This window comes from Paralichthys olivaceus, chromosome 16, assembly GCF_024713975.1.
Source record: "Paralichthys olivaceus isolate ysfri-2021 chromosome 16, ASM2471397v2, whole genome shotgun sequence".
Lineage (NCBI taxonomy): Eukaryota > Metazoa > Chordata > Actinopteri > Pleuronectiformes > Paralichthyidae > Paralichthys > Paralichthys olivaceus.
The window spans coordinates 14,339,387-14,358,935 of NC_091108.1; the positions used below are offsets into that span (position 1 = coordinate 14,339,387).

The 19,549-nt window shown below is 39.8% G+C and overlaps 1 protein-coding gene across 4 annotated transcripts; it reads left to right on the plus strand.

The window, feature by feature from the left end:
* Window positions 1-479: 479 nt before the first annotated feature.
* crtc1a (CREB regulated transcription coactivator 1a) lies at window positions 480-19,262 on the plus strand. Of its 4 annotated transcripts, none has more exons than XM_020100628.2 (15): window positions 480-667; window positions 3,815-3,931; window positions 4,900-5,025; window positions 5,932-5,993; window positions 6,264-6,358; window positions 7,134-7,219; window positions 7,305-7,345; window positions 8,452-8,645; window positions 8,759-8,901; window positions 9,154-9,246; window positions 10,033-10,131; window positions 11,410-11,514; window positions 13,606-13,689; window positions 13,782-13,962; window positions 14,683-19,262. In XM_020100628.2, exons 1-15 carry the CDS (start codon window positions 542-544, stop codon window positions 14,886-14,888), a joined length of 1,758 nt encoding a protein of 585 aa, XP_019956187.2. In that variant the 5' UTR covers window positions 480-541; the 3' UTR covers window positions 14,889-19,262. The 4 variants fall into 4 exon arrangements, with proteins under 4 accessions (XP_019956187.2, XP_019956193.2, XP_019956203.2 ...); XM_020100634.2 differs by having other exon boundaries at window positions 10,036-10,131; XM_020100644.2 differs by lacking the exon at window positions 11,410-11,514.
* Window positions 19,263-19,549: the final 287 nt, after the last annotated feature.

The following is a 19,549-nucleotide window of genomic DNA, read 5'->3' on the forward strand; positions in this document are numbered from 1 at the left end:
TTGTTACACTAAAACTTTATTCTTGTTATATTACAACTTTACTCGTGTTATATTAAAACGTTATTCTTGTTATGTTACAACGTTATTGTTGTTATAGTACGACTTTAATCGAGTTATATTACAACTTTATTCTTGTTTTACTTCGACTTTATTCAAGTTTTTTTTCTAGTCAAATTATACTCATACTCAAGCTCATAATATTTCAACTTTATTCTTGTAAAATGATATGTTTTTTTCCCGGCACGACCTTATTAAGGAAATCGCATAATTGTCCCATAATTGACCCTAATATTCTATCGTAATTTCCGTATTTATTTGTTTGTTTGTTTGTCTATTTATTTATACTTCGCCAGTCATTTCTTCGTCCTTCATTTCCCTGGCGATCACTGAACTCTTCCACAATTTGAAATGTTCACCTCACTCTCTCGCTCTGATGCGTCAACATCTCTAACCCAGTGTCTCTAACCGGAAGTGGTGTCTCTGTTACCTCCGGTAACTTGACGCTGACCACTGACGGCGAAGCGGAGCAGGAGAGCGAAACATGGCGACTTCGAACAATCCGCGGAAATTCAGCGAGAAAATCGCGTTACACAACCAGAAGCAGGCGGAGGAGACGGCGGCGTTCGAAGAAGTGATGAAGGACATGAGCATCACGCGGGCGGCGAGGGTAAAGACAGCGCTTCGTGTCTGTGTTTGTGTGCGCGCGTGTGCGTGTGGAGGGGTGTGCGTGTGTGTGTGTGTGTTAGTGTGTGTGCATGTGTGTGTGTGGGGGGGGGGCATCTCCGAGTGTTTTCAGCGAACTGTCAAATATGCGTCAGTGTCGCGGCTCCACGCAGTCAGAGCTGAGGAGGTAAACAATAACAAACGACGCTTCCCGCCACCTCCAACACACACACACACACGCACACACACACACACACACACACACACACTAACACGCAGTGACATCGATGTAAACATGGACGATCTGAACCTAAAACAAAGTTCCTACATTTGTATTGTCTTGTCCCACGCATGAAAGCGAAGGGGCGTGCACGCGGATTTGACAGCGCGCGACCAACTGCAGCCTGGTCTCGTGCTCAGAGAAGAGAGGCGGACATCACCCACTGAAACACACACACACACACACACACACACACGTATTATTCTCTATATGCTCCATCATTGTTATTATAACATGTTACATATAGTGTACAGGCCGGTGTGTGTTGAAGGCGGTGATGAGCAGAGTGGATCTGTAAAGTTGTCTGACTGCTCTGGGTGCACAGTGCACCGCAGCGTGATTGCCATCTACACCAAAGATGAAGGCCAACAGATTATGTGGATTTTAAGCCACATACAGAACAGGCCTCCAAAATAAATCCTATGGAGGCAGCTGGGCTCTGTACTGACTGATTCTGCAGCTGCATGTGAGGAGAAACATGATGGACCCATGCTCTGATGACCTATACTGCAATAATTATTATACGTATACAGCAATAACTATTATACCTACACTGCAATCATCTTTATAAGTATACACCAATAACTATTATAACTATACTGCAATCATCATTATAACTATACTGCAGTAACTGTTATAAATCTACTGCAATAGCTTGTATAGCTTTACCGCAATAACTATTAGAACTATACTGCAATAGCTATTATAACTGTACTGCAATAACTATTATTACTACATAGCAATAACTGAATATTCTTAACTGTCAATATATTGAGTGGAAGAGAAATGTGCATGTGTGAAATCTGTATATATCTCCGCTGCGTGTGATATCCAGCTGCCTCAGGACTAGTTTTTAGAAAAACTGCAAAGTTAATCCATCCAAAGGCAACAACTCTTAACGTATTTGGTTCCAACAGAAGATATTTTCATATGTCCCAGTTGTAAAAGCCTCGGTGCATGCTGGCTCACTGCCATAACTTATTTGGGACACGTGAACAGAATGGGGCACTCATTAATAATATTAGTACCACGTCTGCTTTTCTGCTGTAACAGGTCAAAATGTCTGCCGGGAAAAAGGCCTTTTTATGAAGCGTTAGCAGATGTTGCGATATAAGACCACAGTGACAAATTAGAATGGAACTCAGAGAGTCCAAACCTTTGCCAAAACAGTCCCCTTATGAAAACATATTTAAATTCAAATTGCACACACCCATAAATACTAGTACCTAAAACATGCCAGATTTAAAAAAAAACAGATCCATGAATTATTTTCTGAGAAATCACTGAGAATGTTGCAAAACGTCCTATCTCACAATGTTAAAGAAAGTGAAAAAAATGGCCCTGCTCCCTGATCTGAATCTACTGGAAATGTAATAATTTCTCTCCTGACCCATACTACACTCCTCCACCAAGTTTCGTGGAAATCCATCCACTAGACGTTGCGTAATCCTGCTTATTAACAAACAAACAAACACAGACGAAAACATAACGTCCTTGACGGTGGAAATAAAACTGTATAATTGTAAGTTATATTTTTTTATTGCCATGTTATCTTGCATTTGTATTTTAGGAAGCATGTCTAAAGATTGAGTTTGTTCTTGACTGAAGGTTTCAGTTTTACATGATTTTCATAATTAAAAAGACAAATGGTGGCATGGTGGAACATTGGTTAACATTCACAGTAATACGTTTCTGGTTTGAATCCCAGTTTGGTCCTTATGTAAGGAGTTTGAATGTTCTCCTGTACTCTTGTGGGTTTTCTCTGGGTTCTTTGCTTCCTCCCACAATCCAAAAACATGCAGAAGGGGGTTAGGTTAATAGGAGAGTGTGAGTGCAGGTTGTTTGCCTCTGTATGTCGGCCCTGGCCCTCACTGGGGACCTGTCCAGGGTGAACCTCACCTCCCGCCCAATGTCAGGTGGGATTGGCTCCCTCCTGTGACCCTCAAAGAATAGAGGGTGTAGATGATGGATGGGTGGAACAGACATAATAGTACATGAAGCTCACATCTGAGCCAAAGTTAGATTCATGAAACCTCGGGTCTAGAGTTTCCCTCGGTCCACTCCTTCTCTCCTTCAGCTCTCCTCTCTCTGTACCTGTCTCACTGTTTAAAAAGATTAGCACCGACTTACCTCTTGATCAGAGGAGGTCACAATATGCAACCTTTTGTCAACAGGGCGGGTTTACATGTGTTTAAAACCAACACACACTCTGATGTCTGAGGCTTATTTAAAATACACCAGTGATACAGGCAAAGTAATTGTTATTATTAGATTCTGTGCCCTGCCACCAGTGAGCAGTGGGCTTGAATGAGAAAATGTAATAGACGATTTCTATTGGGAAATGGAACTGGACATTGTTTGGAAAATAAGCACTGTCATACAGGCTTTAGGAAGTTTGCTTTTTAGTAATTCATACCATGTGCAACTTCTCTTCACATGTTATTGAATGCACAAAGTGTTGCTGCGATGACTGCTGCAAATTCTGCATCAATATTTGCTGGATCGAATTCATTTTTCTTTCTTAGTTAGATTAATGTGTTGTTCCTCTCATTTTTAATGATACCTCAGCAAATGTCTATCAATATGTTGTCATGTCTCAAACAGATGGTTAATAAAGATGATCGATTGATCAATATGGTGGTTTCAGGGAAGCCGGCACAATTATAAGACTTTAATGGGTTTTGGGTTGGAGCAGTGTAAGGGTGCAATTATGTCTCCTTTGTAGTATTTTTCTTGAATGTCCCTGCAGGAAACACATTGAGCTGTCATGATTAATACTATTAATGACTACATCTTCTTGCTTCTTGTTCATGTCACTGGAGAATAAAGTTGTAATTTCATGTTTCATACCTGCTGTTGTTGTGTTTCCAGTTGCAGCTGCAGAAGACTCAGTACCTGCAGCTGGGACAGAACCGTGGGCAGTACTATGGAGGGTCTTTGCCAAACGTCAATCAGATTGGAAACGGCACCGTTGATGTGTCTTTTCAGGTAAGATTCAAGACTTTTTTTTTTCTGTAGAATTTCATCTCAGTACATTTAACAGCTGAGGTGTTGGATCAATGAAAAATAATAGATTTGTCTATAATGTTGGAAAGATTTGGTTTGTGTTGGTTAGTGTCTGTTTAACTCAAGTGCATATTGGATTTGAGGGGGCCACAATTTACACAGAGGGGCCGATTGTATGTCCAACATCTATTCATAAGGTGCACATTTAAGTCATTCATTGTTTATTGTTACATCTGTAGCTTTGGGCATAGACACACCTCACTTAATATATTTAGAAAATTGTTTCTTGTTCAAACATTGTGTTCTACTAAATTGTCACTTGATCTGAAAGGCCTTTGCTTTATTACTGTAAAAGATATATACGATTCTTTCAGGACAGAAATACAGAAGCTGAATCTCAAACAAAAAACCAAAATCTCAACATAATCCCAATCGAGGAACTAAATTAAATTTCTCTACATACAGAGTATGGTGAGATTTAATACTTCTGTTATCCTGTGAAACAGCTCCAGTATGATGCCTTTGCAAATATAAAAAGAAAACCTGTGTGAACAGAACAAAATGGGCCCATTTCCAAAACCTTTTCATTTTCATTTTTAATTTCACAGGCATTTTCCTGTTCTCTGTAGTTCTTCTTGCCTTGAGTCGTATTAGCTTTCATCACTGCTCCACAAGCATCTCTATTGATGTGAGGGCTCAGAACACAGTTTAATTCTCTTTGAGTCAAGGACAGTCAGTGTAACTGGGGACACAGAAAACAGTCGAGCTAGTGCAATACTTCTCTAGTTTAAATTAAAGTCAGACTTTAGCAAAGGATTTAATTTTGTTTGCATTTCATTATTCAAAATATAGTCCGAGCTGACCCTCAAACAAAAGTGGCGGCTTGAAATTATAGGTAATATTTACAATTTGTTCAGTTAAATCAAATTTATTTTGTCTTTGTTCGTCAGAATTCAGAGCTGGACATGAACAGATCGACACGACACCACGGGTTGGTGGACAGAGTCTACCGGGACCGGAACCGCATTGCATCCCCGCATCAAAAACCACTGTCAGTGGACAAACATGGGCGCCAGATATCCTTTAATGCTGTTTCTCATTTGGAGACTGAGGTTGAACACTGTTGGTAAAATCCTGCTTCTTCTCATATCTCATCATTTGCTATCTGAGCTCTCAATCTAATTTAAAAGCCTGTCGTTTTGGGGAATGAATCAAATATCAAGTATAATAACAGATATTGTCACAATTAAATTACTTTGATATTACTGTGATGAATAATAGCCTAATAAAAATATAACACATTAATAGGAAAACATGGCAAACATTGTCCTTGACATTGGAATATTAGCAGTGGTTCTGATCATCATTAATCACAGAGAACGTCAGTCAGCACAATATTTTGTATATCATGTATTTATCATGTAAGATAGTTCATAAGGAAAAATACAGCCTCCATAAATCATCAGTTAACAGCTTGTTAAAAATGACAAATCCTCAGTCTGTGGATTAGTTATCTGACATTTAGATTAACGGATGTTTAAAAATCGCTCAACTAGTTTTGTTTTTGCTTGTTGTTGAATTTAGGTCAAACTAGAATGGCAGTCAGCAGGCCCAACGGTCCGATTATGAGACTAAAGATCCGGAATTACACCAGATTGCACATACTCATAAATATCAGCCCCCTCAATGTGCCAGATTTTATTTTTAACCAAAATCCATTAATTACCTGTGGGAAATTGGTGAAAATGTTGAAAAACATCCTATAGAATCCAGTCGGTATTTCAAATGAAGCCCTGACTAATATCAGAACCTGATTTGAAGCTCAAAGTTTGTTCTTTCTTTCCATAAATCACATGCTGGTTTGGTTTTCTCTTTTTTTTTTAAATCTATCTTCTCATGTTCAAATAATCCACAGGAATCAAAGCATTGAATCTGCCAAGACTCTCTGAATCAAGCTTTATTTTCTTAACCTGAGATCTCACATTGACAGCTGTCCCTATGGCTCAGTGTATCTGTCACCACCACTGGATACCAGCTGGAGGAGGTGAGACGACCTGAAAAGAGGAAACATTGTCTCAGTATGAGTGTACAGCTTAGTGTTTCTGTTTTTAGAATGACAATCACAAATCCTCACACTTCAATGCAACATTTCATGAAAAGGCGGGAACAAGGCACATTCAAAGTAAAGCTGGGAACTCACAGCAAGACTCTCTTGCTATTTTCATTATTCTGTCTGCTTTCATACATATGCACAGTATTCAGACTTGTCTTGTATTTTACTTCGCGTTGATTTGTGTGACCTCTTGTGCCGCAGGACAAACTCGGACTCAGCGCTGCACCAGAGCACACTAACCCCCGCCCAGCAGGCCTCTTTCACTGGAGGATCACAGGAGCTCCAGCCAAAACGAGGTACGTGTTATCTGAAAAGTTTTAATAATAAAGACACCAGGCATAAGGAAAAAGTCATTGAGCAAAACAAAAGACAAAAAAATAAAAAAGATAAGATAAAGTGAAAATAAGCTGCTACCACACATAGAGTTAATACATTAACCAAGTTAATGTGTATTGTAGACTGTTCAGGTGTTTTTATCATCTATCAGTTATAGGTAGTGGTGGAGGATGTTTTTTGTAAACCTGATTATTTTTTGTGGCATTTTAGATTGTTGAGCGGAACTACTGCAAACATGCAGCGGATCCAAGTGTTGGATGAAGTTTTCTGCTAATTAGCTGCGTGAGCCAGATATTGAAGTTGCAGAAGCATTTTTGTTGACTTTGTATAAATCTCCTTGGACACATTGAGAGTTTTACATATTATTGTTATTCAGTAATTTTATGTTTTTTGGACTTTTGCCTTTGTTTGAACGAGAGACGGGAAATGTTTGTAGAGAATAAAGACACGCAGTAAATGTTCCAGCTGGTCAGGAGTTGAACATGGACCTGCTGCTCAAGGCTTATATACACCCATGTGGTACACACCCTACGTTTCAGCTATGGGGTTGCTCAGTTTAAAACATTTTTTTTCTAATGTCTCACTTTTTGTTCTTTCCACGCTTCCTATTTTTCTGATATCGTCTTTAAATATGGTTTGACTACATTGAAAAAGGGCATATGGGCTGTGATCAAACAGGCTGGACATCTGTTGACCCAAGAGACTGAGGAGATTTGTTTTCCTCTCTCTCTGCAGTTCTGCTGCTCACTGTGCCCGGCTCAGAAGCAGTTAAACTAGAGGTCGATGAAGACGGACAAAAACAGGAGTGGGACTGTAAAAAGGTGAAAACCCTGCACAAAAATTAATGTTTTTCTGTCAGCTTTATCTCCACGATTTTCAATAGCTACAATTATTCTCTCCGTTTAGAACATTTCAAGGTCCAAGCTGTGCAAAGTTCCTGGAATCCAGTAAGTATTTTACTGTTTTCCTCATCTGACCTATTCTAAGGACACATTTATATAAAGTCAGATTAACATAATGAATTGATGTTTTGGCTGCACTGTTATAAAATGGCGGTGAAGAGCACACAAGCAGCAGTGGCTTCAAATCAAGTGCATACTTACAAACATCTGGAGAACATGCATGAATAAAAGATCTGACTGTAATTAGACATCATTTCATTTCCCTCTTATTTACATTTGGCAACCACAGTAATAAGAGTGTAGAACAGATGCATTAGCTGAAGTACCACTGGCCAAATGCATGAAGTCTCGATATCTCTGGAGGTTGTTTGTCTAGGAAAACATTTTCAGTGTCCAAGTATTAATCAGAGCTCAACTGATATGGAGTTTTGGGGGCTGATGCAAATACCAATATTTGCAAGTAAAAATGTCTATCTATCTATCCATCTATCTATCTATCTATTTATCTATATAGAAATAGACAGAATATAATTGGCAATAATTCCTAAATTGTATTTATCAAAGCCTAATAACAAATAAATGGAATTTAGGCTAATATTTCACAGTTTAATGACACATTTTTCTATCTCCAATAAAGTACAAATACAACCATCTACATGACTACTAATAATTCTGAAAAATAAAAGCTTTCATACTGACAAACGTTCAATGTTGATACAGATGTGTCACCTCTCCAGCGTCGCAGCTCCAAACCGATAGCACACTAAGCTTAGCCTCGACTCATTGATGGTAATAGTAAAACACTCCCTACCAATTCTGAAGTAGAGAATGGACACTTAATTGCAAAACTACAGGGAACATACAGGCTTGCTGTTCACAGTGGCCACAAAACAGGTCAATAACATGGATGGAGGTGGTGGGAATAAACATAACTTACAACACACTGCATCATCTACATCTCCTCACACACACACACACACATAATACCCACAAGGCCACCTTCTTAAAATGCCAGGTTGGAGTGATTTTTATCAGCCAACTAATAAATCAGTCGGGCTCTGTTTCTGTTCTTTAATTTCCTCAATCAGAAGATTTTTCAGGTTAAGATCGTCATCCCTGACAAGTTGCCTGCATCCATCTTTTTTCTGCAGCATATTCCCATCTCCCGACCAGCAGCTGACCACCACGCTCAAACCAGCAGCCCACAACACTGGCGGTTCTCTGCCTGACTTGACCAACATCCAGTTCCCTCCTCCGCTGCCCACCCCGCTTGACTTGGATGATACAGCCACCGCCTCCTCGTTCAGCCCCTCCAACAGCACACAGACCCTGTCTAACACACAAGGTACCACAGACAATTTGAGATTCCTGTAATTATGCAGTGATTTCAGACTTGACACTGTGTGTGCTTTTAACAAAATGATTTCCTTCCATATTCTGTCTTTGTGTGGTGGGTAGGCGTGGACACCTCTCAGCCAGTAACCATGGAGATGCAGCTTGGACAGGACAACATGGTTCCTCTCATCCTGAACGTAGGAGACTCCCACCAGCAGCAGAACCTCCCGCTCTCCCCAACATCTCCACCTCACTCTCTCTCTCAGGTACAGACCTACTCTCTGGCCTCAAGTAAGCTAAACATCGATTGTGTTTGGTTTAATTCACTATGAAGTATTCTCATTGGTTCGGATTGTTATTTTCTCGTCGTGTTTGTGGTGTTTCAATATCTTGGTGGAACATTGATTTTATTGCGTTGGTGTTATATGAGTATGAATAGGTTAATCAATTCTGAAGTCAATTCATTTCCCATGAAATATTGGAGCTTCATCTAATTTCCTGTTCCTGTACCCCCCCAGGCAGCCATCAACGCGATGAACCTCGAGCAGCAGCTGTCCCAGTATGCCTTCTTCAACCAGCAGCTGTTGTCCCAGACTCACCAGAGCCAGCAAGTTAGTTTCCCTTTCACCTGGACTCGAGAATGACCTGAGTAAAATTTGGTGGTCAAACGTCAAGGTCACTGTGACCACACATGTTCAGTCACTATGCATCCACAGATATGGTAGCACAATGGTGATTGGACCTGTGGCCTGCTGATGAAAGCATTACAATATTTATTAATATGCAGCTTTACAAATTGGGCGTCTGTGGTGAGAAAAATGCTGCATTGAATACCTGCGAATGCAAAAACGGAATTTTCATTCTGCTGCAGCTTCACATGTAAAGACAAAAGATCACTTTTATTGTGAAGTAGTCACAGGAAATGCAATGCTTTTGTCAGTGGGCTTATCTTTTATTATAGTTAATAAAAATAGCCTCAAAGTAGGCAGCTGATTAAACCCCCATTAGATATGGTAGCTCTGGCTGTGAGTCTTCTGGAGCTTACAGCAATCATTTTTGATCCCCCCCCACATTAAATCTAAACATGACTGGATAATTTACCTGTTATTTCTTAATCAAACACATAGGCTTCAGACCATCTGTTGTCTCTGCCTTTTGATAAGAAGAAGAAGAGGGGGCTAATGGTAGAATTAGAGTTGAAAAACAATAAAATGAGAATGAGAGTTTCATTAATTAATTAAATAAAAGAGGTTCAATATACAATTTAAAATGCTGTTTTGTTTCCCCACTGGTCAGATAGTGATGTACTGTATTTGTGATAAACCAGTATTATAACTATAAAGTGGCCCTTGATCACTATACTTATCATCTGTGTCTACTCACTCTTTATTTTCCAGCAGACAGGTCTGGTCCAGCTGCCATCCTCGGTGAACTCCTGCTCCACGTTAGACAACCACACGTCCTCGCAGAGCAACATGACCATGGACATGAACACGGTGAGCGGTGCACGCGTCTGTCCGCATCAGACGTGGTTTCTTGACAGAAGCGACTGTGTGTTGCGAGGCTGTGTTTTCAGATGTCGTTGGTGCATTGAATACACACTGCCTCGTCAAAGTTTTATTGCTTTGTCAACATTCTGCACATTATGTCACAATGTGAAGTTGTTATGGGGTGCATTTATTCTTGAAAGTCTGTGCACAACCTCAATGAGATCTATTTGTATTTGCACAGTGCTGCACATCCTTCAGATCTTGGCTCTCGCGGCTCTACTTGTGTTGCAGTGGGAATATGTTTGGATTCCTGCAGAAATTAAGTGGCCTACATTCTCTTCACCTCAGTTGTACTGTGGCAGGCCCGCAGCTCAGACCATTGTATTAATAAATCCTGAATAAGAATCTCATCTGCAGTAGTTTAGCTCACATTCTGCATTGATTTGTTTTCTAACCTGTACATTCTTGCTATGGAGCTAACAGGTACGGCTTGGTTATGGAAAATATCTTCTTCTTTTGGTTTCAAACATGTCCACTGCAGTACTGATCATTGCAGTAGTTTATATCTGTATCCAGAAACCTTGAACTGCTTTATCACGTCTGTATCTCATGCTACCACTATTATGATAGCTTATCTATTCAGAGATTAGAAATGTGGTGATTTGAACCCCTGTTAGCTTTCCAGTGATAAGAAATGATCCCTCTCGTTTGATACTCTGAATCAGGTGATAGTTTATCTGTTATTTACTGTGAAAGTAACTTTGATATTTCTCTCTCCACAGTTATGGTTGTGAGTTTTGAATCAGAATCATCTTTTTTGGTTTATTTTTATCTTGGTCTTTGGAAATATCTTCCTTTTGATTCTTTTGGATGAGGAAAATGAAAAGAGTAGATATGACAGAACAGACGAGAAGAAAGAGGAGTCGTTTCTCTCTGATCCTCCAGTATTACTGTGTTCAGCTGCTCAGATCTGATTGTTGGCAATATTTTTCTTCTCCAAATGAATCCCCTCCAGTTTTGCTACTTTCAGAAAGTTCTTTCTCAGAAATCACATGTGTCTTGCAGTTTAAATCCACCCATTGTTTGTGAAAATAGATAAACAGTTTCAAAAACAGGGCGTTTCCAGTGGCAGATCTAGGACAAGGGCACCTTAGGGGGCTTTCAGCTTGGACCAGTATCCCTCTGGCCCAACCCCGGATCTGCCCCTGATAACCAGTATAAGCACATTAACGCACACAGACAACCCTCCAGTGTGAATAACTCAAACATATCCTCTTGTATCAGGCCTCCTCCCTCCAACAGTACCGCAGTAGGGTTGGATCCTCTGCCAATCAGTCTCCAACCTCCCCTGTCTCCAATCAAGGCTTCTCACCCGGAGGCTCGCCTCAAGTAAGGGCGTGTGAACCAAAAAGTCGGTGGCTCGCTCTGTATAAGCTTCACTGTAGTAGGAATCTGTTGACCCCTCCCTCCCTCTTACAGCTGCTTTTATTGTGTCGAGTCAACATTCGTAGATCTGGGCAAAAAAACAAAAGTTTATTTCAAGCACTTGAGCGAGATTAATTAAAATGAACACAGGCTATTTTGTTGATGTTTTTACGCTTTTATGGAAATGTTGGTTATAAGAAACTGACATTTTAACATGTCATGGCAGGAAATCTGCAGAGGAAGTCTCCCAGAGTGCACTATTACACCATCATTAATGTTAGTAATTACAGATGTGCTTTTCATGCTCTGACATGCTAAAAGATCAAGTTAAACTTTGTCAGGTCAAAGAAACAACTGACTTTGTTGATGACATGAAAAAGTGGTTCCTCTTTTGCCCAGATCTGACTGCTGGTCCCTATAAACACTTAGTGTCATTGATGTGTTGTGATGTAGATGTGTCCTTGGACCTCACTCTCTGCTGCTTCTGTGGTATTTGCGTTGCATCTCTTCCCTTTTTCCTCAGTCCTGCTGTTTTTTTTGTATGTTAATCATATGTTTGTGCTTAGTCAGGGTTTGCACCAGCACAAGTGTGAGGATTTGAGTTAGCATGGGAAGGGGAGGGGGGATGAGGCTGGATGGGGGCAAACTGAGCCTTGCTTGCAGGGTGGTGCTTTAAGATAAACTAAACACACCCAAGGTAAACATGGATCAGGGTTGTTAACCTCTGTTAGATTCAGTATAAGCATTTGAGATTTGAAACCCTGGTAAAGCGGTTGTTCTGTTCATCATTCACTGCTCAATGAAACATTGAATTAGACATTAAATGTTTGAAATTAAAGCCCAAAGTTAACCAACGAATCAGGGAGCATTTTATTTTAAGTCTTTGCTTCTTCTGAGTTTTAAGTGTGAATATGTCTGTCTAAAATGCTGAGGCGAGTCACAGCCATGATAAACGCTGTGTGCATTTGTGTTTGTTCTCCCTGCTGTTTTCTCAGTTCCTCCCTGAGCTGAAGTGTCTCACTCGTATAGTCCTGAGATTATCCACACAGGCTTGAACCACTGACAGGCTCATGTGCTCTATTATCCTGCTCTGCCCTGTGGGGACATCTGCAGCACACACAGATAATTTGGTTTGGAACTAGGAGGAGGACGGGTTGGGAATATGATCCAATTACTTATCCATTAAGAGGCCACGATGAAACAGGAGAATTTCTGGTCGCTGTCTCAATGAGGACATTGAAATGAGAAACTTCAAGAGAATTAGAGGGTGCCGCTCGAAGGGGGAGAAGGGAGAATAAAGTCAAGGAGGGATTTTATTTTCACTGATTCACTTTTACATGTGAATTTATTTCAGTTCTGTTCATGTTAATGAAAACACCAAGGACAGAAGGAGGAGGAAGTGGGAGGAGCTGTGACCCTCATAGTCATTATAGTCATCTCTGTCATTTATCAGTACTAAGCGACCTTTTGCATGATAGCATATGACGTGAAGAAGTTGTGATTCAAGTGATTAATCAAGTTCCCTCTTTTATTTGCTTGCATATATTCTTATTTATTCACCTATATATTAATGTATTTACTATACATATATAGCTCCCTTAATAAATATGAATGCGTTATTTCTTGCAATAGAGGGCGGATGTCTGCTACACATGTATACCACAGAAAATGTTGCAAATATTGCAGGATAGAGTTTAGTTTGCATTCATAATTAAAACAGAGGACTAAAACATTCCTTGGTGCACGGTCACATGTTTGGTGTGTGTGTCTTAAACGTCCTCTGAGACTGAAAATGTTTCTCCTGTAGTGCGTCCTGCTGTGTATATCATCCCCCCCTCTGTCAGTGCACATTAAAGCTGTGTAAATGTTTGAGCTGAGCAGTCTATCTCTTCTGCAATATGTACACAAATGATGTATCTCACACACACACACACACACACACACACACACAACACTGGGCGCTTTCGCATACATACAATCAACTCATTACCTTTCCGGCACTATGAGTTTTTACCTGCAGATCAATAATCTGATTTGATCTGTTTCTTGTTGCAGCATAACTCCATACTAGGCAGCGTGTTCGCGGACTTCTACGACCAGCAGCTCCCGTCCATCCAGGCCAGTGCTCTATCACAACAGGTACAATCACTGTCTGTCATAAGTGTCCATATTTAGTTCTGCAGATTTGAGAGTGATCAACAGCTCTGACACTTCTCTCTGTTTCCCCCCAGTTGGAGCAGTTCAACATGATGGAAACCCCCATCAGCTCTGACAGCTTGTATAACCAGACCTCCACCCTCAACTACTCCCAGGCGCTTATGATGGGTTTGACTGGTGGCCACTGCAACCTCCAAGACTCGCAGCAGCTGGGCTACAGTAGCCATGGCAACATCCCCAACATCATTCTCACAGGTGCTGCTTCAACACATCAAGTGCGACACATCCCATGGTTTCTTGACTCTTAATGCAAGTGGCTTGTTAAAGCTCAGAGCAGAGTAAAGCTGTATCATACTTGCTTGTTTGTTTTGTTGTCATCACAGTGTCTCATACACCGAATCAATTATAAACATGAACATTTAAGCTTAACAAAGATGTGATTAATTACTGGGCTGTTAAAGTAAATTAGATTGCACTGGTATACTTAGTAAACAGTATTTAATTTGCTAAAAAAAAAAAAAATAGAGATAAAAATCTGCCTACGAATGCCTTAAACTATTAGCCGTTTATTTTATGCCTTCACTCTGGAGACACCCAGTGGCCGAAGGCCGAAGGCCTGTGATTATGATATATCATATCAAACATTCACTTGGACTCAAGGATGCCCTGATTAGAAAACCCATATTTTTCCTTATGAATGAAATACCTGAAGAATGTCTTGAGAGAATCCTTTCAAATTTGGCACAAATGTTCACTTAGACTCACAGATGAGCTGATTAGATTTGGGTGGTCGCCTGTCTGACATTATGGAAATGTCTTCAGATTTTGACCAGTTGTCATTTCGACTCAAAGATTAACTGATTCGATGCCAGTAGTCAAACATCTTAGTGACCTCATATGAGTTTGGAAAAGAATTAATGCAGACTGAAACTGAAAATGAACTGAAGTGTAATTTCCTGTCTTGTTTCTGTTCAGTGAGTGGAGAGTCTCCCCCTAGCCTCCCCAAGGACCTGACAGGCTCACTGTCCACAGATTTCAGCTTCGATGTCGACTCCCAGTTCCCTCTGGATGATCTCAAGATCGACCCACTGACGCTTGATGGTCTGCACATGCTTAATGACCCAGACATGGTCCTTGCTGACTCGGCCACAGAGGACACGTTTCGCCTTGACCGGCTCTAACCAACCATACGTGTTCATGCACAGGTGTGTGAACGCTGCTGCCCTGTGGGGGGGTGGGTGTATTTTTGGAGTATGTTGGTGAAGGCCTCGTCTAGGCTGAGCAACGATTCCACACCAGGCAACAGCAATCGAACCCCAAAAGAGAGCTTTCAAAAGAAACACTATTGTAAGAAAAATGCACCGACACGTTTTGGGAAGACTGTTGCCAGCCTCCCTCCTCTTTCGGTGTGAATCATGTTTGCGGTCATCAAACTTTGATTTATTTCAGATACCTAGTTTTCACGAGGGCAGTTTCTGGTGTCGTATCTCCATTGATGAGTGACTGAGCCATGTCCGCAGAGCAAACCCTTAACAAACAAACTCATCTGTGCAGAGTAGCGTGATGACTCAGAGGAAGCTCCGGTCAAGAACGACCCCCCCCCCCCCCGTGTCGCGCTGGTCGTTCTCAGTCGTACATGCAGTACACGTATTAGTTTTGCGCTGATCCCTGTGTGTGAGGAGCCAAAGTCGAGTCCAGTTTGATTTTAGTGAAGATGTCAAGTCTCGAGTGACCACGAGTCATCATTTTGCCATCTCAGTTATTTTTAGGAAATGCTGAAGTTTGATTTTCAACATGGCAAATTGCAGTAAAATGAGTTATGCATGAGATCACAAATCACTGTGCATACTTGTTTTTGCCTTAATAGCTTAAAACATTTTGGTTTGTCATGCAAACATGACTTTTATGTAAATAAGAAAAAAGGGTCATTTTTACTGTTTTACAGGTGGTTTGGCCGACAGTGTTTACAGTTGCATTAGTGTAGTTGTACTTTCGAGGTGTGCTGATCTTTATCCATGACTTCATCTATCGTCACTACACCAGCTCATACATCTCACATCAGATCAATGATTCTTTGAGAAACAGATGTTTACAGGCTGGTTTTATTTGACATTTTTACATGTACAGTATGTGATCAGATTTTGCGTAATAGTATCTATGCAAAATTACAGTGGTTGATTTCAGGCTGTAAAACGAAACGGAGAAAACGAATCCTTACGTAGACGAGGCAGGAGTCTTTGAGAGAATGAGCGGCGATGGATGCTGTCATGTTATATTTGTTTTGTGACATTGCTTTTATATTAGGGCTGTGTGGAGAAAAAAAATAACAGATCGGGGCGTGTGGCGTACGGTAGAAACTCTCCTGGATTACTCCCAAAGATGTGACCTCAGTATAGTTGAGATATATATATTTTTCCACACGATTGAGCAGCCTCTGTACTAGAACAGCATTGTTGGTGCAACAAGAATGTATTTCGGTCACATCTGTGCTGTTGTGTTGTTGCCATGTTGTCATCCTCATTGCCTAGCATATGGAGCCTTTACGTCCTGTTGGACCAAAGCTGGTTCACCTGTTCAGAGGAGATGTGGCTTCTGTTTTACGTTCTACATGTGACTGTGTTTGTTTCCTTGGCTCTACGGTGACACTGAATATCAGCTTCTTCATGGTGTTTGTGTCCTTTTGTTGATTTGTGCAGTGTCTCTCCGTTCTTTGGCTCTGCATTGATACGACTTCATGCATCTGCTCCTTTAATGAGTGAATCTTTTTGGGTTCTGTCACATTCATCAATACTGCACTTTATGCATTTATTTAAACACTGATTTATACCCCCCCATGTGACTGTTGTGTGCACTGGACCTGTTGTCCCTTTGATTAAACTTGTCTTCTTGTAAAAAACACATAAAACAAAACAGAAATATTTGAAAGAAAAATGAGAATAAATTATAATTATTTTTGAATAGTCATATATAGATAGTCTATTTCAAAGAGCTGTTTTTACTTAATCTGTGAGTATTTTGTTGGCTGTCTGCTGTTACACAGATTTTTCCTAAATTTTGGAAAACATATTTATTTTGGGACAGTGGTAATCAGAGTTATGAGGTGATGTTTCAGCTCTTTCTGCTTTTAACAGCAGGTTGTGGTAAATGGAACTAAATGAGCTATTTAATAAGCAAATTAAAAGATTGTTATTACAATAATTAAAGATACAGAAATAATCTGATTTCTCAAAATGTAAAGGGCATATTACTGATGCAGTACCAGGACACGATCAATCAATCAGTCGCTGAAAGGTATTTTATAGAATCTATATATAAATATCCATAATATTAGTATAATTCTTATACTATACATCCACATCCCTTCAATAGTCCACATAATGAAAAAGGCTGTTCTATAGCTGCTAATTTGTGTCTGTTTATGTGTCATAGTCCCTCTGTCAGAAGGTTTCACCTTCTCACACACGTGTGAATCAAAACGTGTTCCGTGAAACGTGATCGAATCAGATGAAATTGAATTGTTACCTTGAAGACTTATTATTTTCCTGTTTAAAAAATAATTTTAAGTTTTGGATGCATCATGTTTCTGATTCCTGATGCTGTTGTTTTTTTTATTGTGATATTTTGAGTTTTGTGACTGCATGACTCACTGGACATGTTACCCCTGATGACTTTGGGATTTATTTCCATGCAAGGGCGCGTTCAGCTTTGTGCGCCTAAGTGTTTTGTTTTCCTTGTGTTGTAAAACTGTCTTTTGTCTCTTTGATTCTGCGTCATGGGTCGGCTACGTTAATGCTGTGTGAAGCCTGAAAGCATCAGATTTTATGGTAATCAGCCTTTTATGCACATGTAGAAGCTGTCGTTTGGTACTATGTTAGGCCTTTGTTTTACTCTGCAATTTATAGTATGTATGCTTATTTTCTGTTTTGCACCCGCAGGGATTTTATTACGTCACGGTATAGACTAGCTTTGTATATTGCTACTATAGGAACAATGTTTTTTCGTGCTTCATGTGATATGATGTCAAAGTGAGAAAATGCACTGAGAAAATACTGTGTTGCAATATATTATTGTGGCTCTATACTCTCTGCTGGACCTCAGACTTTACAGTGAGCCTGACATCTTTGTAGGTCCATTTTCTGTTTTGATTTTTTTTTCTACTTTTTTGTTGTCATGTAGATGTTACTGTTACTGCCACCTTTTTATGCATCAACGTTCAGGTATCCATTGGTGTTAACGCCAGTGTTTACAGAGAAAAGAGTTTACAACAGAGCAATGTTTGTGTTTCTCCTCATAAAATGTGTCAAATTACTTAATGCTGTATCTACAATAACAGACATGTATGAACCACCACATATTAACTACTACAATAGTGAATAAGTAATTTAATTTCAGTAAGCCCTGAAAGCACTTTTTATTTAATTTACAGACTTTATTCTTATCTATACAGAACATCAGATGTTATTTTAAGAGAATAGATTCTGTTTAGATTTTATTGAATTTATCTTTAATGTAAGTCTGTCATCAACACTGTATATAATTTTTTGACAATTATGCCAAAAGCCAAAGTTAAAATCAGCCATAATTGAAAGAAAATGTTCTGTAATTTCATACATTATCTATGACTTTATCAATGCATTAATTATTGGACATAGTTAATGAAAATCCTGCAGCACAACTTAGAGAGATGTGACTGATCGTCCGTTACCTGGGAAATCTCTTTTCTGCATGATACTGAATTTTAAAAATATGTCAGAAAACCTTGACATGTTGCATTTTGCTTTTAAATGATTTAAGTTTTGCCTTTGTTTTATAGAACTGTTGTCAAACACTATTTTCAAGTGAATATAACACTATCTTGTCAGAGGAATCAAGAACATACCTTCAGAACAGTAGAAATAGCAGATACAAATACTGGATGGTCAGGCCATATATACATATATATATAAATATATATATATATATTGTACGTAGGTTGATTTTGTGACATGTTAAACTGAATCAGGAAGACGACGTGGACAGTCATGCATGGTCAGCCTGTGGATTAACCACATCTACAAATACTTTATGTAGATTTTTGAGGACGGCCTGCTCCTGGTCCAAGCCTCATTCAATGGCAGCTAAATTGTTATATAATGTATTTTGTTTCTGAGTACGGTGATACAATATTCTACTTACTGCACATGCATTTTACTGCCATGAAGGGGGTGCACCGTGCTCCTGCAGTGCGCTCACAGCTACAGGAAACATTATCTTCATAGAATATGCAAACTCTAGCATTCTGCAGCACAGCTTGGCAAAGTGGTACTTTTTTGAGCTAACCCTTTAAAAGAAAAAAAAGTCTTGACCTTGTTCTTAAAACGGTGTGTTTTCTAATTTAAGTGTGAAATCGGACCAAAAGAATCCAAGTTGGCTGTAAATGTGAGATATATTCAAGATGGAAATATGCTTCTGTTTGGACTGTACCTGATGTATTTTTCTCGTGTGAAGGCTTATGTCTTTGTATCTTTGCATTATTATTTGTAAACGAAATGAGAATAAATATATCGGAATAAGCAGAGATGCTCGGTCTTGCTTTGTGAACCACAAAAAGTAACGACAGCAGTAGATGCATTATGATTGCAGCCTTCTCAACTGGCACAAGTGAGACTCGGTTCACGTCTTCATTTGACCTGCTGCCCCCACTCTGTCCACACTGACATGAGATGGTAGATATTTTGTATGTGGGTGCAATAAAACTGAAAAACCAAGATGCCTGGTGGAAAGATCACACTAGATAAGGGTCAAGAGATTCTGTTGGGAAGGTTTTCGTTTTCCGGCTTTTAGCTACTGTGGGCGAGAGGCT